The 17,713-nt window shown below is 49.4% G+C and overlaps 2 protein-coding genes across 8 annotated transcripts; one reads left to right on the forward strand and one right to left on the reverse strand.

The window, feature by feature from the left end:
- Positions 1-1,482: 1,482 nt before the first annotated feature.
- LYPD4 (LY6/PLAUR domain containing 4) lies at positions 1,483-6,934 on the reverse strand. Of its 5 annotated transcripts, XM_039245288.1 has the most exons (6): positions 6,918-6,934; positions 5,908-6,137; positions 3,036-3,223; positions 2,696-2,845; positions 1,986-2,312; positions 1,483-1,747 (listed from the first exon to the last, which is right to left on the reverse strand). In XM_039245288.1, exons 3-6 carry the CDS (start codon positions 3,100-3,102, stop codon positions 1,545-1,547), a joined length of 747 nt encoding a protein of 248 aa, XP_039101219.1. In that variant the 5' UTR covers positions 3,103-3,223; positions 5,908-6,137; positions 6,918-6,934; the 3' UTR covers positions 1,483-1,544. The 5 variants fall into 5 exon arrangements, with proteins under 5 accessions (XP_039101219.1, XP_039101227.1, XP_039101212.1 ...); XM_039245296.1 differs by lacking the exon at positions 6,918-6,934 and having other exon boundaries at positions 3,036-3,139; positions 5,908-6,403; XM_039245281.1 differs by lacking the exon at positions 6,918-6,934 and having other exon boundaries at positions 5,908-6,403.
- A 426-nt stretch (positions 6,935-7,360) lies between these two features.
- DMRTC2 (DMRT like family C2) lies at positions 7,361-12,848 on the forward strand. 3 transcript variants are annotated; one of them, XM_039247555.1, is made up of 9 exons: positions 7,361-7,477; positions 8,563-8,790; positions 8,877-9,031; positions 9,323-9,399; positions 9,675-9,858; positions 10,012-10,138; positions 10,907-10,967; positions 11,121-11,295; positions 12,311-12,848. In XM_039247555.1, the coding sequence occupies exons 2-9, from the start codon at positions 8,567-8,569 to the stop codon at positions 12,421-12,423; spliced, it is 1,116 nt and encodes a 371-aa protein (XP_039103486.1). In that variant the 5' UTR covers positions 7,361-7,477; positions 8,563-8,566; the 3' UTR covers positions 12,424-12,848. The 3 variants fall into 3 exon arrangements, with proteins under 3 accessions (XP_039103486.1, XP_039103495.1, XP_039103504.1); XM_039247564.1 differs by having other exon boundaries at positions 7,361-7,453; XM_039247573.1 differs by lacking the exon at positions 7,361-7,477 and adding an exon at positions 7,970-7,982.
- Positions 12,849-17,713: the final 4,865 nt, after the last annotated feature.

Genomic DNA, 17,713 nt, shown 5'->3' on the forward strand with positions numbered 1-17,713 from the left:
ATGGGCATAGAGGAGGACACTTATGGGGATGAGCACTGAGTGTTATGTGGAAACTAATTTGACAATAAACTATTTGTAAAAAAAAAAAATGAAAATAGATTCCTACCTCAAAGCAGCACAAAAATCAATCCTAAATAGATTAAGAATTTAAATGTTAATGGAATATTGTGTTTTCTTTTTCTTTCCTTTTCAGACATACTTTGACTTGCCATTTGATTTCTTATTTGGCCCATTGCTTGTGTAGTAGTGTGCTGTTTAATATTTACATATTAAGTATTTAATATTTACCTTGTAGATTTTCCGCTATGTTTTTAAAAATATTTATTTACTTTTGAGAAGAAGAAGAGAGAGAGAGAGCAGGGGAGGGGCAGAAAGAGAGACAGACAGAGGAATTGAAGCAGACTCTGCACTGGGAGCAGATACCCCAATGCAGGGCTTGAACTCAGAAACTGTGAGATCAGCCTGAGCCAAAGTCAGACACTTAACTGACTGAGCCACCTAGGCACCACCCCAGCTTTGTTTCATTGTTGATCTTTAGTTTTGTACCATTGTGGCTGGAAAATATACTTGGGGCCTGGGTGGCTCAGTCGGTTAAGCGTCCAACTTCGGCTCAGGTCATGATCTCACGATTCGTGGGTTCGAGCCCTCCATCGGGCTCTGTGCTGACAGCTAGCTCAGAGCCTGGAGCCTGTTTCAGATTCTGTGTCTCCCTCTCTCTCTGACCCTCCCCTGCTCACGCTCTCTCTCTCTCTCTCTCTCTATCAGAAATAAATAAAATATTTAAAAAATTTTTAAATATATACTTGGTATGATTTCAGTCTTCTTTAAAAAAAAAAAAAAGAACTGAAATGTGAAAAGCCAAACTTAAACTTTTTTGGAGAAAATAGAAACTTAAACTTTTTTGGAGAAAATAGAGTATCTCTTAAGCAAGGCACAAGAAGAATCAGCTGAAAAACTGGAAGACTAAGAAATTCAACACTGAAATTCTGTTCTTCAAAAGATATAATGAAGACAAATCATCCAACTGAAAGACTGTTAGTACTTAATACATAAACATACATAAGGAACTCCTACATGTCAATAAGAAAAAGATAAGGGGCACTTGGGAGGCTCAGTTAGTGTCCGACTCTTGGTTTTGGTTCACGTCATGATCTCATGGTTCCTGAGTTCGAGCCCCACATCGGGTTCTGTGCAGACAGCATGGAGCCTGCCTGGGATTCTCTCTCTCCTCTCTCTCTGTCTCTCTCTGTCTTTCAAAGATTAACAAACATTAAAAAATTTTTACTTGTAAACTTGGGTTCCTCCTGGTTGCTGGGCATGACACAGTCACTTTACCAGTGATGCTCCTCCCCACCCTCCCCCTGCTCACCTCACCATGCACACTGCCCACCGCCTGCCCCTCGCCTCCACTTTCCTGGATATATTTGGCTTCCCTCACACCTCCCATGCCTCCCCTACCCTCATGGACCACAGGACAAAGCAGAAAGGCAACTCTGTGACTTTATTGGATTATGGGAAGGGGTTTGTACAGTCCAGCCAGACTGTCAGTCCCTGAAGGCAAGCAGAAGCCCTGAGAGGATGCCCCAAGCAGGACTCTGACTGGAGGGCTCTGCACCAGCAATCTGGGCCCTCTCTAAGACATTGAGGACCTCGGTCACTCTGATGGTTCCAATATGGTGAAAATCTGCCAGAAGTTTCTGATGTCCACGAGCACAGCCCATGAGGAGGAAGGTGGCATTGAGAAACCCTGTAAGGAAGACAGGGAGCAGCTAGGGACACTTTCAAGACACAAACGCACCGCTCCTCCTTCCAGAAACCCCTCACAAACCAGAACACCTGCTCTCCTGCCAAAAACTTGGGTACCAGACACCTTATTCCTTCCTCCTTGGAACTCACATGGCTGCTCCCCGCAGCCCCAACCTCCCTCTCGGTCCCAGCCTCTCTGAGAGATGAGAAGGCACTAAATGGAGTTTCTCTTCTCTCACCTGCCTGAAATTTTAAGGTAGAACTGTAGCACTGAGAAGCGTCATAGGGGCAAGAATCCGTGGTGACAAAATTTGGGAGGCAATCCTTAGAATGTTCGCCCACACAGGTTGGGCAACTACGGGAAGAAAATGCTGTTGACCTAGGAGCGTTGGCCTTGAGTTTCACAAAAGGATCCAAGTTGGTGAGGTTATTGCAGAGATATGACCGGCAGACGCGGCTGTAGGAGGCAATGGACAATCCAGGCGGTGAAACGAGGTAGGAGACTTGCGGGGGGTACGATGAGGCTGGGCTGCAGCCCTTAAAACCCACAACTCCCCTTCTGGACCCTGAGGAGCAGATTAGAGAGTGCAGATCAGTGTCATTGGTCACCCCAAGACCCACCCTGCACCTTGCTCTTCCAGCGCACGCTGCCCCTTCACAACTTTGCCAAGGTGTTCAGTTGCACGGGGCTCGGATCCTGGGGTCTCCATCTGTCTCTCCTCAACCCGCCCTCCCCACAGGAGCCCCTCTGCTCCTCTCTCCCGGGTCCCTTCCCTTTCTCCTCTCCCATATTGCCCCTCTCCTCCTGGGATCTGCTCACCTCCTTTCTGCCCTCTTCTCCAGCCCACACGATACCCAGCTGGGTCCTGCCTCTCTCGTCAGAGTCTTGACATTATTCCCAAAGATATAATGGTGCAGATATTTAGAGCTTGGGTCCAGAGCTACTTCCCTTCACCGGCCTCGATGAACACCAGCGTCTCCTCACAGCCCTCACTCAGCTTACACACCATGCTCCTCATCAGAAGCCATTTCCAGTTATGGAGCGAGACAGCTCTGAAGAGTGAGGATGTTGCTTCGTAGCACAAAAGAGCCCCAGCCCCTAAGGAGAGAGTGCCCTTCCAGTCACTCGCCTGGCTTTCTCAGCCCCCAAACTGCCAACCAAGAACTCAGCCCCCACAGATCGTGTCCCCCTGAAGAACCCAGATATCCCACCCTCCTTCCCCCAGTTATGTGAATCCAGCCCCCCACCCTCGGGGGGGCCCCAAAGCAGCCAGGCCTGCACGACCTACAAGGCAGAGCGCAGACGGCCCCTAGGAGGCAGAGCAGCTGCACAGCGCTCAAGTGCTGGGGTCCCATGGTCCTGGGTCTGGGTGCCTGGATGCTAAAGGTCAATCTGGAACCAATTTCAATCCAGGTATCAAGCTCAGTTCTCGTCAGTTTCTGAATCCTCTGTTCACTTGTCTCTGGGTCACTGTTTCTAGAGCAGAAAGTTGTCAGTTTCCGTGATATAGGCTCCCTGAGACCTTCAGGGACACAGGTCTTCCTATCTCCATAGTCTCCTCTCCACCTGCCCCGAACCCACTACATCAGCTTCTCAGAAAGTCATGACCCTCCCCTGCTTAGGTCCTCCCATTGGAGGCTGACCAAAGATGACTTAATCAGAGGTTACACAGGCTGCTCTCTAGCCAGAGACAGTGAGATCAAAACAACAGAGGTGTGTGTAGAAGTTCACTGAGATATCACTAAATAGCTTTTGGTTTGAAATGGATATTTATAAGTATTCGGAAGTGAATAAAAATGAAAATAGCACATCTCTCACACTCACACACACATGTGCGTGTAAAATCTGGTGAAACCTAATCAGGTCTACAGTCTAGTTAAGAGTATTATTTATACCAATGTTAATTTCATGTTTGTATCCTACAGTTATACAAGATGTACCTGTGGGGAAGCAGGAGGAAGTGTTTATGGGTTTACAACTTTTGCAACTTCTCATGAGCCAATAATCATTTCAAAATCAAGTGGGTTTTTTTTTTTTAACCACAAGCCAAAATTTTGGACACCACTGAAGCAGTATTTAGAAGTAAATGTGTAGTTTCAATACATTTATCAGGAAACAGGAACGCTAAAAACCATGGTCATGAGTGAACCCAAGAAGTTGTACAGGAGCAACAAAGCATCACCTGCCCTCCCCCCCAAAACAGGATAGAAATTAAGATAATGGCAGAAACCAGTGAATTAGAAAACAGCAGCAACAAAAAAATTATTCCAGGAAACTTTCTTTGACAAGATCCACAAGATAATTCTCCAGCAACTCTAATTAGGAGAAAAAGAGAAGATGCAAATAAAATACAAAATGAAAAATAGGAAGTCACAGACAGGAAGGGTTTTTTTTTTTTTTTAACTATAAGTATCCGTAAGAACTCTACATTTATAAATTTGAAAACTGAGATGAAGTGGGGGTGACTGGCTGGCTCAGTCAGCAGATCACACAACTCTTGTAATTGGGATTGTGATTTGGAGCCCCACAATGGGTAGAGAAGTTACTTAAAAAATAAAAGCTTTACAAGACCCAGATGAAGTGGATAGATTTCCAAAACAATCTGAAATGTCAAGATTGGCATATGAAGAGTATATGGAAGGCCTTAAAGCAATGAAAATGGCCAAGGATCTCTGGCAAATTGACAAGAAAAAGAAAGGGGCGCCTGGGTGGCTCAGGTGGTTAAGCATCCGACTTCAGCTCAGGTCATGATCTTGTGGTTCGTGGGTTCGAGCCCCACATTGGGCTGTGTGCTGACAGCTAACTCAGAGCCTGGAGACTGTTTCAGATTCTGTGTCTCCCTCTCTCTCTGACCCTCCCCTGCTCATGCTCTCTCTCTCAGAAATAAAAAAAAACATTTTAAAAAAGAAAAAGAGAGTAGCCCCAGTAGGAAAATGGGTCAAGCATATGAAGAGACAATTCTCAGAGAGCAAACCAGAGAAGCTAAGAAACACGTGGAAGACACGCAAGGTTAACAGTAACCAGAGAAATGCAGTCTATCAAACTGTACATCTATCAGACTGGCAAAGAATCAGAAAGCCGGAAAAAAAATTAAGTGTTGGCAGCAACGTGGGTATACAGGGACGCTTGTGTACTGCTGCTCGTGGGGTTGGTAGAAGGGGGGCAGGACCTTCTTCTGGACCGTGAGGAATAAAGGAGAATTCTGATGGATCTTTCAGGACCAAAGCAGCGTTGCTGGGAGGAGTCTGGCAATACTAAGTCGAATTCGGTTTACAAATAACCATTACTACTATATCCTATGTAAAACGTAATAGAGGGTTCCACCTTCATCCACAAGGGAATATATACAAAGATGCAGCATTATCAGGGTGATAGTGGGTCGAAAGCAATGTGGGCATCCCTCCCTAAGACTTAGGGAACACACAACATGCAGGGGGTGAAACCATGGACTATCACGCAGCAATGAAAAGAAGCTGATTAAATGTACACATAATATGTAAATGGATGGATGAAAACAAGCACAGTGGTGGTTATTTTAAATAATAAATAACACAATATCATCTGCATAAGGTAAAACTACATGCAGAGGGGCACTGGAGGGTCAGAAGAGGAGAGCATGCAACTCTTGTTCTCCGGGTTGTGAGGTCGAACCCCGCACCAGGTGCAGAAATTACATACATACGCATATACATAAACTTTGAAAAACACATGCACATAAGATACTGCACATGTTGCAAGCACACACATGAACCAAAGGATATCCATTAGCCACCTGAACTGAGTGTCTACAGGAGGGTTAGGGAATGAAAGTGGAGAATGGCGACCACTGGAAACACTCACTAAAACAACGTAGGTGGTACGAAGGTCATAAGCTTTGGACTCAAAGGTAGAGCACAGTTAGAATCTTTACCCCTGCACTTACTAGCTGTGCAATCTTATGCAGGTTGTTGAATTCATCCGTAAATTGGATTAATAATACATCTCATAAGGTATTGTTGAGAATTAGTAAGATTATTAATATAAAGTGCCAGGCAAGTACTAGGCTTTTCATAAACGTCTGTTCCCCAGTCTCTCTCTGTCTCTCGACCATATAAAGGGTCAAGGCCAACCTCATTAGCTGGCATTCAAGCCTCCCACACCCCACACCGGCCCCAAACAACCTTTCCAACTTCGTCTAGTACTGCTCCCCCGCACAGCGGTCCAGCTAGAGGTCACTTCTGCCACCCTTTCCTGTCCCGAATGCCGGGCACGCAGGCTCCGTAACACAGGAGTCTGTGGCAAACAAAGGGGCTAAGACCCACAGAAGATGGGACACAGGAAGGGGGAATGAAGGCTGACAGAGGAACACACAAATGGGTCGGGCCAAACGGAGAAGATGGCACACACCAGGCTGGAATGCAAAACGACAGGACCCAAAAATCTGAGCACAGGTGGAGACACCCAGAAAACAGTGGAGTGAAATCCTCAGGGAGAAAGGATGGAGAGGATGGGGACGTGCTCCGAGGGGATCCTACCCCACTAAAGAGACACCATGCAGAGGAGGAGGGGCAAACTGATGGACTGGAACCACGCAGGGAGTCCAGAGGAGCAGCGCAGAGAGCACAGGAGGAGAGGCAGGAAAATGAGGCCTGGGGCCCAAAGAAGCGGCTCTCGAGGGGGGCGGGGGGGGGAGGGGAGACAGGGCGGGATGCTCAGAAAGCAGGGGGCAAAACAGGGTGGGAGGGAAACCGTGAGACACACAGAGAAGGCAGACGACAATTACAGAGTGGAGCCTAGATAAAATTGATGAATTTTGGTGAAATCGGGAGGGAGATGCACACGGAGGGTGGAGAGGGCTGAAGAGATAGAACAGGGGGCGTCTCAGAAAGAAAGTGAAGAATGGGCGGGGGGGGGGGCGGGTAGGGCCAGGCTATTTGGAAATTGGGAACGTGGAGGAAGGAGGCCCGAAAATCAGCAGGATAAACAGGCGGAGGAGAGAAACTGCAAGAGAACAGGGAATAAAGACGTTAGGAAAATCAACACCAAAACGGACGGGCAGACAGACACGGAAACGGGTGGGACACGGGAAGGAAACAGGGAAAATGACAGGAGGGGAAACACATAAAAAGGAGAAGGTAGATGGGCGGTTGGGGCACAGTGAGAAAAGTGAGGGAAACACGAGCGTCCACACAGCAAAGAGGAACCACCGGGTCCAAGTCGAAGCAGGAACACCAGGAGGAAAGACCGGGCTGTGCAGGCTAGAGGGCGAGACTGCGCGTGCGCAGGCAGGTCCCGGTCAACGCCTGGTGGTGGGCCCCAGCTAGCCGTTTCTTGGGGGGCAGGGCCAGCCTCATCCTGGGAGCAGTACTCGACACCCCATTGGCCATCTCTCCGTGAAGGGGAAGGTCAATGTGGGAAGGCAAGCCGCGGGGGGGTGGGGGGGGGGGAAGTAAGGAGGCCTGAGACTCTACTCGACGCGCTATTGGCTGGCCTCACAGCCTGGCGCGAGGAGACGAGGACTGGAGATAAGGGGCGGGCGGTCAGTGCAGGATCTTGAAGCGCATTGGTCGCTTGCCTCGGCGGCGGGAGGCGACGCTTGAACCTCATTGGTCCTTGTGAGAAGGGGCGGGAAAGCTGGCGCGAGCGCAGCCGTTCCTCCCTCCGCTTCCTCACTATGTCCTTTCGCGTCTTCCTGACTGAGTCCGACTTCGCTTGCTCGAGGCTGTGGTAACCCCGGGGCCGGGGCCTGAGGTCGCGAACACGACCCCTCCCCTCCCTGTCCCTTCTCCGCCCTCTCCCTGGCGCTGGGCCCCCTGCTCCGCCTCCCTCTCGCGCTCCTCACGCCCCTCTCCTCCCCTCCCCCACCTCTCGGTGCCCCTTGGCGCGCTCCCCGTGCCCCGCCCCCTCCCTGGGACCCTGGAGCGAGGAGAGGCTGAAGGCCCAGCTGCTAAAGGGTGTGCACGCGGGCAACAGGCGCGCGAGGCGGTGGCACGCTGCAGGGAGGTGGGGTGCAGGGTGGGGTGCGTGCGCTCTCGTCGCTGGGAAGGGGCAAAGGCGCCCCCAAGAGCCAGGTGCAGCGACCGCAGGGTTGGCGCCAGAGTTTGGAGGGCATGTGGGTGCAAGAGGGGGATCCGTGCGGTGAAGAGGGGGCCTGCGCCCGAGATCGGGGCCTGGCACCCGGAAGGGGCTCAGTAAACGTCCGTCAAGGAAATGAAAATAATTCCTGAAGGCGGGACGAGGAATCTCTGAGAAGAAAGTAACCGCGGGGTGGGGGTAGCATCGAGAGTGTTCTGATTTAAAAGGGGTGGTGGGGGGAGCAAGGGGAATGTTGGCTCGCAGGACCTACATGAGGCTAAGAATTGAACGGGGAGCACAAACGTATTTGGAGGAATGTAGGGATGGAATACACGCCGGAGGGAAGGATGTTCGTGGCCTGGCCGAAGACGATGGCAGGAAAAACCATCCGAGTGGGGGGCTGGGGCGGGGGGGGCAGGTGTGGACTGGGAAAGGGAGTAGAGAATCCCTTCGGAGGGGCGGGGAGCTGTGAATGAGTATGAGCATGGGGCTTGTGCGCCGGGAAAGCCCAGGCGAGCAGCAGAGAATGTTTGCGTTGAAAGAATACATAAGAGAGGAGCGAGAAGAGGGGCGCGGGGCAAGAAGGTGAGGCTTCTGGGAAGCAGGATGCTCGAGGGAGGCAGTGGGTGAAGAAGGGAGAAAGCCAGGGAGGAAGCAAGGTGACAGCTGAGACCACAGATGGTGCAAGGCCTCCCAGGGGCGGGAGGGCTGGTCAGCAGAGGGCCCCTGCAGCCACCCTGACCTTCCACTTGTGCCTCCAGATCCATGGATGCGAAGGAAGTGCCTGCTGCCCACTCCTGCGCCCCAGGCTCTGCCACAGGGGGTGTGACCAGAGGCCCCCCGGGCACAGAGCTTATCCCCAGGAGAGCTGCCAGTCGCTCTCCCACCTGTGCCCGCTGCCGAAACCACGGCGTCACTGCCCACCTCAAGGGCCACAAGCGCCTCTGCCTCTTTCAGACTTGCGAGTGTCACAAATGCGTCCTCATCTTGTGAGTACGACTGAGGTCCAGGGAAGGGAGGAGGATGGGCCTCATATAAAGGGAGGCTAACTCTTGACTCGCAACCCCCATTTTAGGGAGCGCCGAAGGGTCATGGCTGCCCAGGTGGCCTTGCGCAGGCAACAGGAAGCACAGCTAAAGAGGCACCTGGCTCAGGGACTGATGAGGAGAGGGCCCACTCCCAAAGCTCCTAGCCGTGTCAAGAAGGGAGCCACTCGACCGGGGGTCCCCTGTGAGTGTCTGGCAAGGAATGGGTCAGGGTTTGAGGTGGAGAAAGCAGAAGCAGGGAAAAGAGTCCCAGACCTGCCAATGGATTAGTATGTGACCTTGGACGAAGTGTTTCTACTCGCTGGGCCTCAGCGTCTCCAACTTTAAGATGTGATCATTGGGAGTATGTTGTGACAGCTGTGGGTTGAAAAGGGTCACAGGGAGGGTCACGGGGAGATAAAAACTCAGTGTTCGATTGGAGTGGGATGGGGCTTAGGAAAAAGGGCTCATCAAAACTCTCCCTGGTCCTTCATAGCTGGAAAGGAGAACATAGCACCCCAGCCTCAGATGCCCCATGGGGCAGTCCCACTGGCACTGACACCCCCTGGGAAGGTAAGGAGAACCTGGGCCATGGGGGGAGTGATTCCTACGCTAGCCGCTGCCCAGGCCCCTTCCTCTGTGCCCTCTGCACTTGGCTTCTAGATTTAGCCCTGACTTGTAATATCAACTCTGGTCAAATCACTTCTCTTCTATGGGCTAAAAATGAGAAAGTTGGATTTTACAGCCCTCCAAGTCTAAAGTTTTGAGGTCTTACCCCCATCCTAGAACATACTCATTCTTTCCCCAAGCTTGTACCTCACTCCAACCTGTGCTCTCTGCCCTTGCAGGATAACTCCCAGGGGCCTCTGCTGCTCAGCCGTCCCCCAGAAGCCTTGCCTTTGTCCTGGACTCCAATGCCCCCAGGCCCTTGGGCTCCTGGACACTGGTTGCCTCCAGGCCTTTCCGTGCCACCCCCAGTGGTGTGCCGCTTGCTATGCCAAGAACCTGCTGTCCCTCTGCATCCCTTTCCTGGTAAGATGAATTCAACATTCGTTCAACAGATGTTTAAATGCCATTGTACTACTGTAGCAGAAAGAGAAGAGGAAGCGGATACAGGGTAAGAAGGAAGATAGAAGCCATGATGTTTAATTCCTATACACTCCTGCATTCTCTTACCCTCATTAGACTTTGACCCTGGCACTTCCCTCCGGCTGCCCACTCACGGGCCCCTCCCAACCTGCCCAGGATCTCGCCCGATACTGACGGCTCCTCTTTCTGGAGAATCCCAAGGGCCCTCTGCTTTGCCCCGCACGTGAGTAGAGAGGGAAGGATACACGTTTATCATATGCTTAACCCTGTTCTGGACACCAGAGCAGATGATATAGAAGACAAGGTCTTAGATCTCATGAAGAGGAGCTCTCCTAGCTCTGCCATTGCCTTACTATGAACCTTTGGGCAAATATCTTTATCTCTCTGAACTTGGTTTTCTATCAGGAAGTTGGAGACACAATTATTATCTTCTTGGGTTGTCATGAGCATTAGTGGTAATGTATGGAATGCATCTAGCACAGGACATGGACTTGGACAAATAGGAACTCTTAAATCCCCTTAAAGATGACATGGAGTCGAGTTGCCTGCTGAAATGGGGGATGGGGCATGATGGTGAGAGCCTCAGAGGCCAGAGATCTTTAGAGAAAGCTTCTTAAAAGGGGGCCAACCTGCTCCTCAAGTTCCGTGGGGATTGGGGAGCTAGGGGAGGAAAACTAGACTCTGGTAGGGCAGGAACAGTCATCCCAGTGCCTCCCAATGTCTGGTATGTTTTTAAAAACTGACATCAATGATTTCCCATAATCATCACTCCAGTAGCCCTGGAGTAAAGAAGCTGGCAGATATTTTCATTTCATAGAAAACAAAGCAGGCCGAGCCAGGGGAAGGGACTTGCCCAAGTCCACAAAGCCTAATGACCCAGCAGGCACCCAGACTCCTAGATCAGCATATACCAAAATCCTGTCCTTTTTTCCACGTGTACATGGCTGTCCATGTGTTTAATCCCCTTGGCATCTTTTCTGCTTGCTTCTAGATGCTCGACTCTGATACTCCAGCCCTGTGGCACCCCAGACCCTCTTCTGCTGCAGCCACAGGTCCTGGGAAAGACATAGGATCCAGGACCCTGGGAGGAAGTTGAGCCGGGGGGAGGGAACATAGGAGATAGTGAAGTAACCAGGGGCTGAGAGTACTTGGAGGGTGGGCAGAAGTGGGGGTTCCCAGTCTGTTTCTCTCCCTTTCTGTTGCAGGCCCCTGCAGCCTCTCGCCTAGCCTGGACTTCTGCCCCCTCAGAGCGGCAGCTGCAGCGGGAGGCAGCTGAAGCTCTTGTGGGTCTGAAAGATTCTTCCCAGGCTCCCCGCCTGACCTCTTCTGTTCCTCCCAACCCTGCCTGGATCTCCCTGATCCACCCCTGTGGCCCACCAGGTAACCTGTTCCCTGAAAGGAGACGATGCGATAGAGATGTTGGGAAATGTGTATACCAGAGTAAGTAGGGACCAACCAAGATGATCAGGGGGTCAGCAGGTTGAACATCTTCAGACTCATGCCCCAAGCTTCTCAACCTAACTCTTGGAATTGCAGTTTAGAGTTGTTCAGTGGATTTGTTTTATTAATTTTGTGCTCAGAAGAAATGCCCAGTGCCCTGATGTCAAGGAGAATGAGGCCCTGAGAGAGGCAGGGACTTGCCCGAGGGTGTGTGGGAAGACAATGGCAGAGCCCGGTCTCCTGACTCCAGCCCAAGGCTCTCTCTCTCTAGACCCAAGCTGCCTGCTGTGGTCTGGAGAGGGGCTAAAGAAGTAACAAGGAAGGAGATCTGATAACTGCCTTCAAGGAGCTTCCGTTCTACTTGGGGAAAGTGGATGCCTTCCCAAAGCTCGGTGACAGAGCAGATGGCTCAGTTGGTAGAGCATCCGACTCTTGATCTCTAGTCATGAGTTTAAGCCCCATGTTGGATGTAGAGATCACCTAAATAAATAAAACTTAAAATCAGTGACAAACCTGGAAAGAACTAGCAAAGTATTGAGGAATGAGACTTGCGGGGACAGAGGAGGAAGGCTGAGGACCCTCCTGTCCAAAATGACGAATTAGGCATGGTGTATGGGTGGGGGACCTGCCTGGAAGAACTGCTGGAACAAAGGAGATGAAGCTGCAAAGACTTCCAATGAGTCTAGACCAGCCACTGTGCATGAAAGGGAGCCAGGGTGTGTTTCGGAGCTAGGTGGGAACCTATTTAGATACCCCGAGCTTTGTAAGACCAGTATGGTGGCTTGATGGAGGGATTGAAGACAAGACTGGAGGTGGGAAAATCGGTGAGGAGGAAGTGTTTGCCATAATCCAGGTGATCAAGGACGAGGCTTGGATTGGATGGGGTAAAAAAAGGGGACTGCTGGGGAAGGAAATGGATGTGACTCAGTCCTATCCCCTTCCTTCTTGCTTATAGCTCCTGCTGGAGGAAGAGGATTCCAGCCTGTTGGCCCCTCTCTCCGCCCCAGCCCAGCCCCCTCCGTAGCTCTGCATATTGGGCGTCTGGGCTCTATCTCCCTCCTAACCTAGAAGCCCAGAGGTGGAGGCCTCGCTTGAGCAAGGGGCAACAGCCTCCGGGCACTGCGTATTTGGTATTTTGCTTCTGGATTTATGCATGGAATTTAATGTAGTACAAGCTTCCAGCCTTTTTTTTTTTTTTTTTAAAGCTTTCTGGTGCTTTGTTAGCTCTTGGTTCCTTTTGTAGTGTGGATAGTTCCTTGACCAAAAGTGGATATCCTCTTACCCACTTGGGTCCTGCGACCTTTTTAAATCCCCGACAAAGTGAGAGTTGTGCAATTTAAGCTAACAAGTATCTAAATAGGTTTTTGCATGAGTTCACCTTCCAGAATATTTATTTGACATGTGATTCTGTACGTACTCGTGCACTCACATCTGTCTCCATGCATGCACAGACAGGAGAGTATTTTCATTTTGTGTCTACGTTTGGGTGAGAAACTGAGAAATAAATCTTTGTTGTTTTAAGCCACTGAGACTTGGGGAGTGTTTGTTGCCAAATCCTAACCTAGTCTAACCTGACTGACATAAAGGACTTGTTCGGTTCACTTTTCAAATGGAAAATCAGTTATTCAGCAACTACCACAAATAAATACAAACTCAGATTTCTTATTACGGCCCAATAAGAAAGATTGGTAGAGGGAGATGGGAGAGTCACTGATTCAACAATTAAGTGCCTGCCATGTGCCGGGCATAGACAGTTCCAGCTGTCCAGAGGGCTACAAACTGAAATGCATACAGAGCCAAGCCCATCGCTTAAATGAGTAAAGAGGGGCACTTGGCTGGCTCAGTAGATTAAGTGTCCAACTTCAGCTCAGGTCATGATCTCGTGGTTTGTGAGTTTGAGCCCCACCTTGGGCTCTGTGCTGACGGCTCAGAGCCTGGAGCCTGCTTGAGATGCTGTGTCTCCCTTTCCCTACCCGTCCCCCACTCAGGCTTTTCTCTCTCAAGAAAAAAAAAAAAACTAAAAAAATTTAAATGAGTAAAGAAAGCTAGATGAGCCCTAAAAAACAGGATACATGCCCTACCAGAGAGGGCAGCCTCCTTTGGGCGTTAGTGGGTTGTTGCCAGGCAGGAATGTGACTATTGTCAAAACTTCTGATTCTTCAAGAGAAGCTGGAAAACTGAATTTCTATGTAAAATACCTTAATTTTCAAATGTTGGCTCAGTTTTCTTCTTTAAATTCTAGGTGAGCTGAACAAAACATATCTTCAGGCCAGCTCTGGCCAAATGGAATACCTATAATGTTAACCTAATGTAATATTTTTAAATGGGGAAACTGAGCCCAATGAGAATAGGAAGAATCAAGTTAGCCTTTATCAAGGGCTTTTCCTGAACTAGGGAGATTCATGAGTCTCCATTTTGAAGGACCTATAAAAGGTAAGAGACCGTTATTACGATTTATTAAGTACCCCACTATATGTGATTCACATACATGCTCACAACAACTCTGTAAGCCATGCATGATTACTCCCATTTTACAAAGAACACATTTTTAGAAACGTTTAATGTTTATTTATTTTGAGAAAGAGAAATAGCAAGCAGGGGAGAGGCAGAGAGAGAGGGAGACAGAGAATCCCAAGCAGGCTCCGTGATGGTAGCACAGAGACTGATGCAGGGCTCAAACTCACAAACTGTGAGATCATGACCTGAGCCGAAGTCAAGAGTTGGACACTTGACCGACCTAGCCACCCAGGCACCCCAAGAGCACGTTTAAAGAGATAAAGTGACTTGCCCAACATATTTTAGGGGAGATTTCTAGACAAATGAAGGGGGAAGTTTCCTTCTTCTTGCCAAGCCCCAAATCAATTAGTAGGTAATTTTTATAAAACAGAGTGAAAGGTTCAGGACTCCAGGAGACAGGCATGAGCCCAAAGGTTTTTGGGAAAATCTTCTGTTTTTCTACTCGAGGTCACCTTAGGGAATAAGCAGACCATACCTGCATATGTTTCTTAGTCCTCTGCTCTCAAGTCCTTCTCCTTAAACCATTCCACACACGAAGACCTCTTGAGCTACTCCAAAGATACGAAGACCTGGAGACCCCCATCCCCATTCCCACTCATAGAAGGGGTGGACAGAAAGCTCAAGGGACATGCCTGCTCACTGTTTCTTTTCCTGAGGACACCTACATCCCTCTTTTTATCCAAGATGATTGCTGGTGTTGGCATTCAGTCACTGCTTGTTGTTTCATGTCTGGAACCTTGACAAGATGGGCTGCTTCTACTTCCTAACGTTACGGGGTAACAAATCTGCAACACTCCTCAGGATTCAGCACAAGATAATCAAAGACTTTCCTCCTTTCCTTGTTATAACTTAGATATATGATTGCTCCTTAATAGACCTGCCTAAGCCTTGTTGGGCCCTGCTCTCTCAAGTGACAGATGACCAAGCCCACATAGTCACAGAGGAGGGAAACATTGCAACATGAAACATGGCTGAGACCCTGCTTCTCGGGGCTGACCAAGGGTCCCAGTACACCAAGGCCACACCACTGAGGGGAGTAAAGGAGAAAGCACAATCTGGGGTTAAAGGATGACATGAGAAGATGGGGAAAGAGATGAGGAGCTAGGGAGAGTCCCCTCTTCCCAGCCCCTTCTCATTTCTCTGCAGCCCACCTCACCTCTCAGCCAGGCCCTCAGGGCTTTTCACACCCATTGGCTAGGCCTGCTTTGTCTATCATATTGTCATGGCTTCCCCACCGGTGCCTGAGGGAGAGGGTGGAGACTCTGCACCTGCAGCCTTGGGAAGAGGGGCAGATTTCAGAATTGTTCCTGCTCCCCTATGTCACTCTTTAGGTGCAGTCTTCTTCTGCTGTGGTTGTAGGGAGCCAGTGGGCCTCTGGCCTCTGAGCAGCCCTTAGGGATTACAGTCGGTGGGCTGTGAGCACTGTCCTTTGTGCTGCTCCTTTCCCATCTCCCACGTGGGGTGAGGAAAGGTACCGCCCAGCCCCAATCAGGTAATGCCTAATTCATCCCCCTTCTAAGCGTCTTTTGTGTACCACCCTGACATTCTGCAGAAATAACCAGTGAGGTTCCAAATCTGAGGCCCCATCCCTCTCCCCAAACAAGATTTCCCCATCCCGCCAGTCACCCATTTATTACTTCAGAAGTTCATGTCACAGTCTGCCCTTTGAGAATCTATGCCCCCTTCACTTCAGCCCTACATGTGTTGCACATGAATTTAGCCTCAATCCTTCCATCTTGACCCAGAGTTTACCTTCTGGGCCTGCACTTGGAGGCCTATGTGACTATCCTCAGGTGCAAGAAAAGAAAACAAGTAAGACAAGGGTTAATGTTCCCTGTTAATGGTTATTTATGACAGTTTGCATACTTTATCCTTGAGATAAAGGCTATTCCCTTGAAACTCCCCTACAACCCTAAACCGTGCCTTGAAAATAAAAAATGTTGCCCTACATGCCAGGATAAGGGCTGCTCTCTTTATCAGTTTGCAGCCTTTTTTTTTTTTTTTTTCAATAACGGCTAAACTCTGCTTCTGTACTGCCTGCTTGCCTTTTATAAAAAAACGGTAACAAAGACTCCCTTAATTCGGCTTCAGTGGTCTCGGTTGGCCTCCGTGTCTCTCGGCATAACACACGAACCTGGTCCACACCTGACCACACTCCTTGTCCAGTGTAGAACTGACATCATATCGCCCACCCCACCCAGTTGCCACTCAGACCCTCATTACCTGGTCCATTCAGGCCTCATTCTGCTCCCCCAGCCCCGTGAGTCACTGGCTCTGCAGCCCGCAACATATATTCTCAGAGACACAGACCTATAACTCATACCCCCGCCTAGGCCCTAATGAGATCCTGAGCTCTCCCCCAAAGCAAAATTCCTCCTTTTCATCTGACTTCATGTCTCTCATAAGTGGATCAGGCCAAGTTCCCTACAGTCCTACATTCATGACCCTGATCACCCTGAGCTGTGCCGGGCTTTGAGCCTCTGTGTCTTCCCCTCTTAGAATAAGTAATTCTCAGGGAGCAGAGTCTGCCTTCAGTTCCTCTCTGGGAACTGAGAATAACTAAATACATTCTGTCTGATTCCTTAGGAATTTTTTTTTCCTACAAAGTTGATAAACTCTAATGCTGCCTCTCCCCTCACCACAATATGAACAACTTCCTGTCCTCAAACCAATTTTTTAATAGAGTTTTTTTTTTAATTTTTAATGTTTCTTTAAACAATTTGTTTCTGGGGCACCTGGGTGGCTTAGTCGGTTAAGCGTCCGACTTTCGCTTAGGTCATGATCTCGCGGTTCGTGGGTTCGAGCCCCGCGTCGGGCTCTGTGCTGACTGCCAGCTCAGAGCCTGGAGCCTATTTCAGAGTCTGTATCTCCCTCTCTCTCTGATCCTCCTGAGAGAGAGAGAGAGAGAGAGAGAGAGCGAGAGAGAGCATGAGCAGGAGAGGGTCAGAGAGAAAGGGAGACACATACTCTGAAGCAGGCTCCAAGCTCTTGAGAGCTGTCTGCACAGAGCCCAATGTGGGGCTCGAACCCACAAACTGTGAGATCATGACCTGAGCCGAAGTCGGACGCTCAACTGAATGAGCCACCCAGGTGCCCCTAATAGATTTTTTTAGAGCAATTTTATGCTCACAGCAAAACTGAGCAGACTGTAAGTGTTCCCGTGGTCTCCCTGCCCCCACACAAGCACAGCCTCCCCCACTGTCACCATCCCACACCGGAGTGGCACATGTCAATATTGACGAGCCTACATTGACATGTCATTATCACCCAAAGTCCACAGTTTACATTGCGGTTTGCTCTTGGTATTGTACACTTTATGGGTTTCGACAAATGTATAAAGACATGTATCCACCATTATAGTGTCACGCGGAATTGTTTCTCTGCCCTGAAATTTCTCTGTGCTCCACCTATTCATCCTTATCCCCATTGACCTCTGGCAACCAGTGATCTTTTTACTGTTTCCATAATTTTGTTTTTTCGCCCAGAATGTTGTAGAGTTGGAATCATACAGTTTGCCTTTTCAGATTGTCCTCTTTCACTTAGTAATATGAATCTAAGTTTGGCGCATGTCTTTGCATGCCCTGATAGCTCCTTTCTTTTTAGCACTGAATGACATTCTATTGTCTGAATGCACCACAACTTAGGATCACTTTTCAATTCTCTGTCTATAGAGTTATTGAAAAAGGTTAGGGAGTCACCAGTTATGGATTCAATTCCAGCTCAGGCTTTACCTTTACATGACCCTGACCAAGCTACTTGACGCTCTAAAATCCAGTTGCCTAGTCTGTAACCACCTTACAGAGTTGTTAAGATTATGAACCTGTAAAAATTAACACCAAGG

The sequence above is a fragment of the Hyaena hyaena genome, unplaced genomic scaffold (assembly GCF_003009895.1).
Source record: "Hyaena hyaena isolate Hyena2069 unplaced genomic scaffold, ASM300989v1 scaffold_9, whole genome shotgun sequence".
NCBI lineage: Eukaryota > Metazoa > Chordata > Mammalia > Carnivora > Hyaenidae > Hyaena > Hyaena hyaena.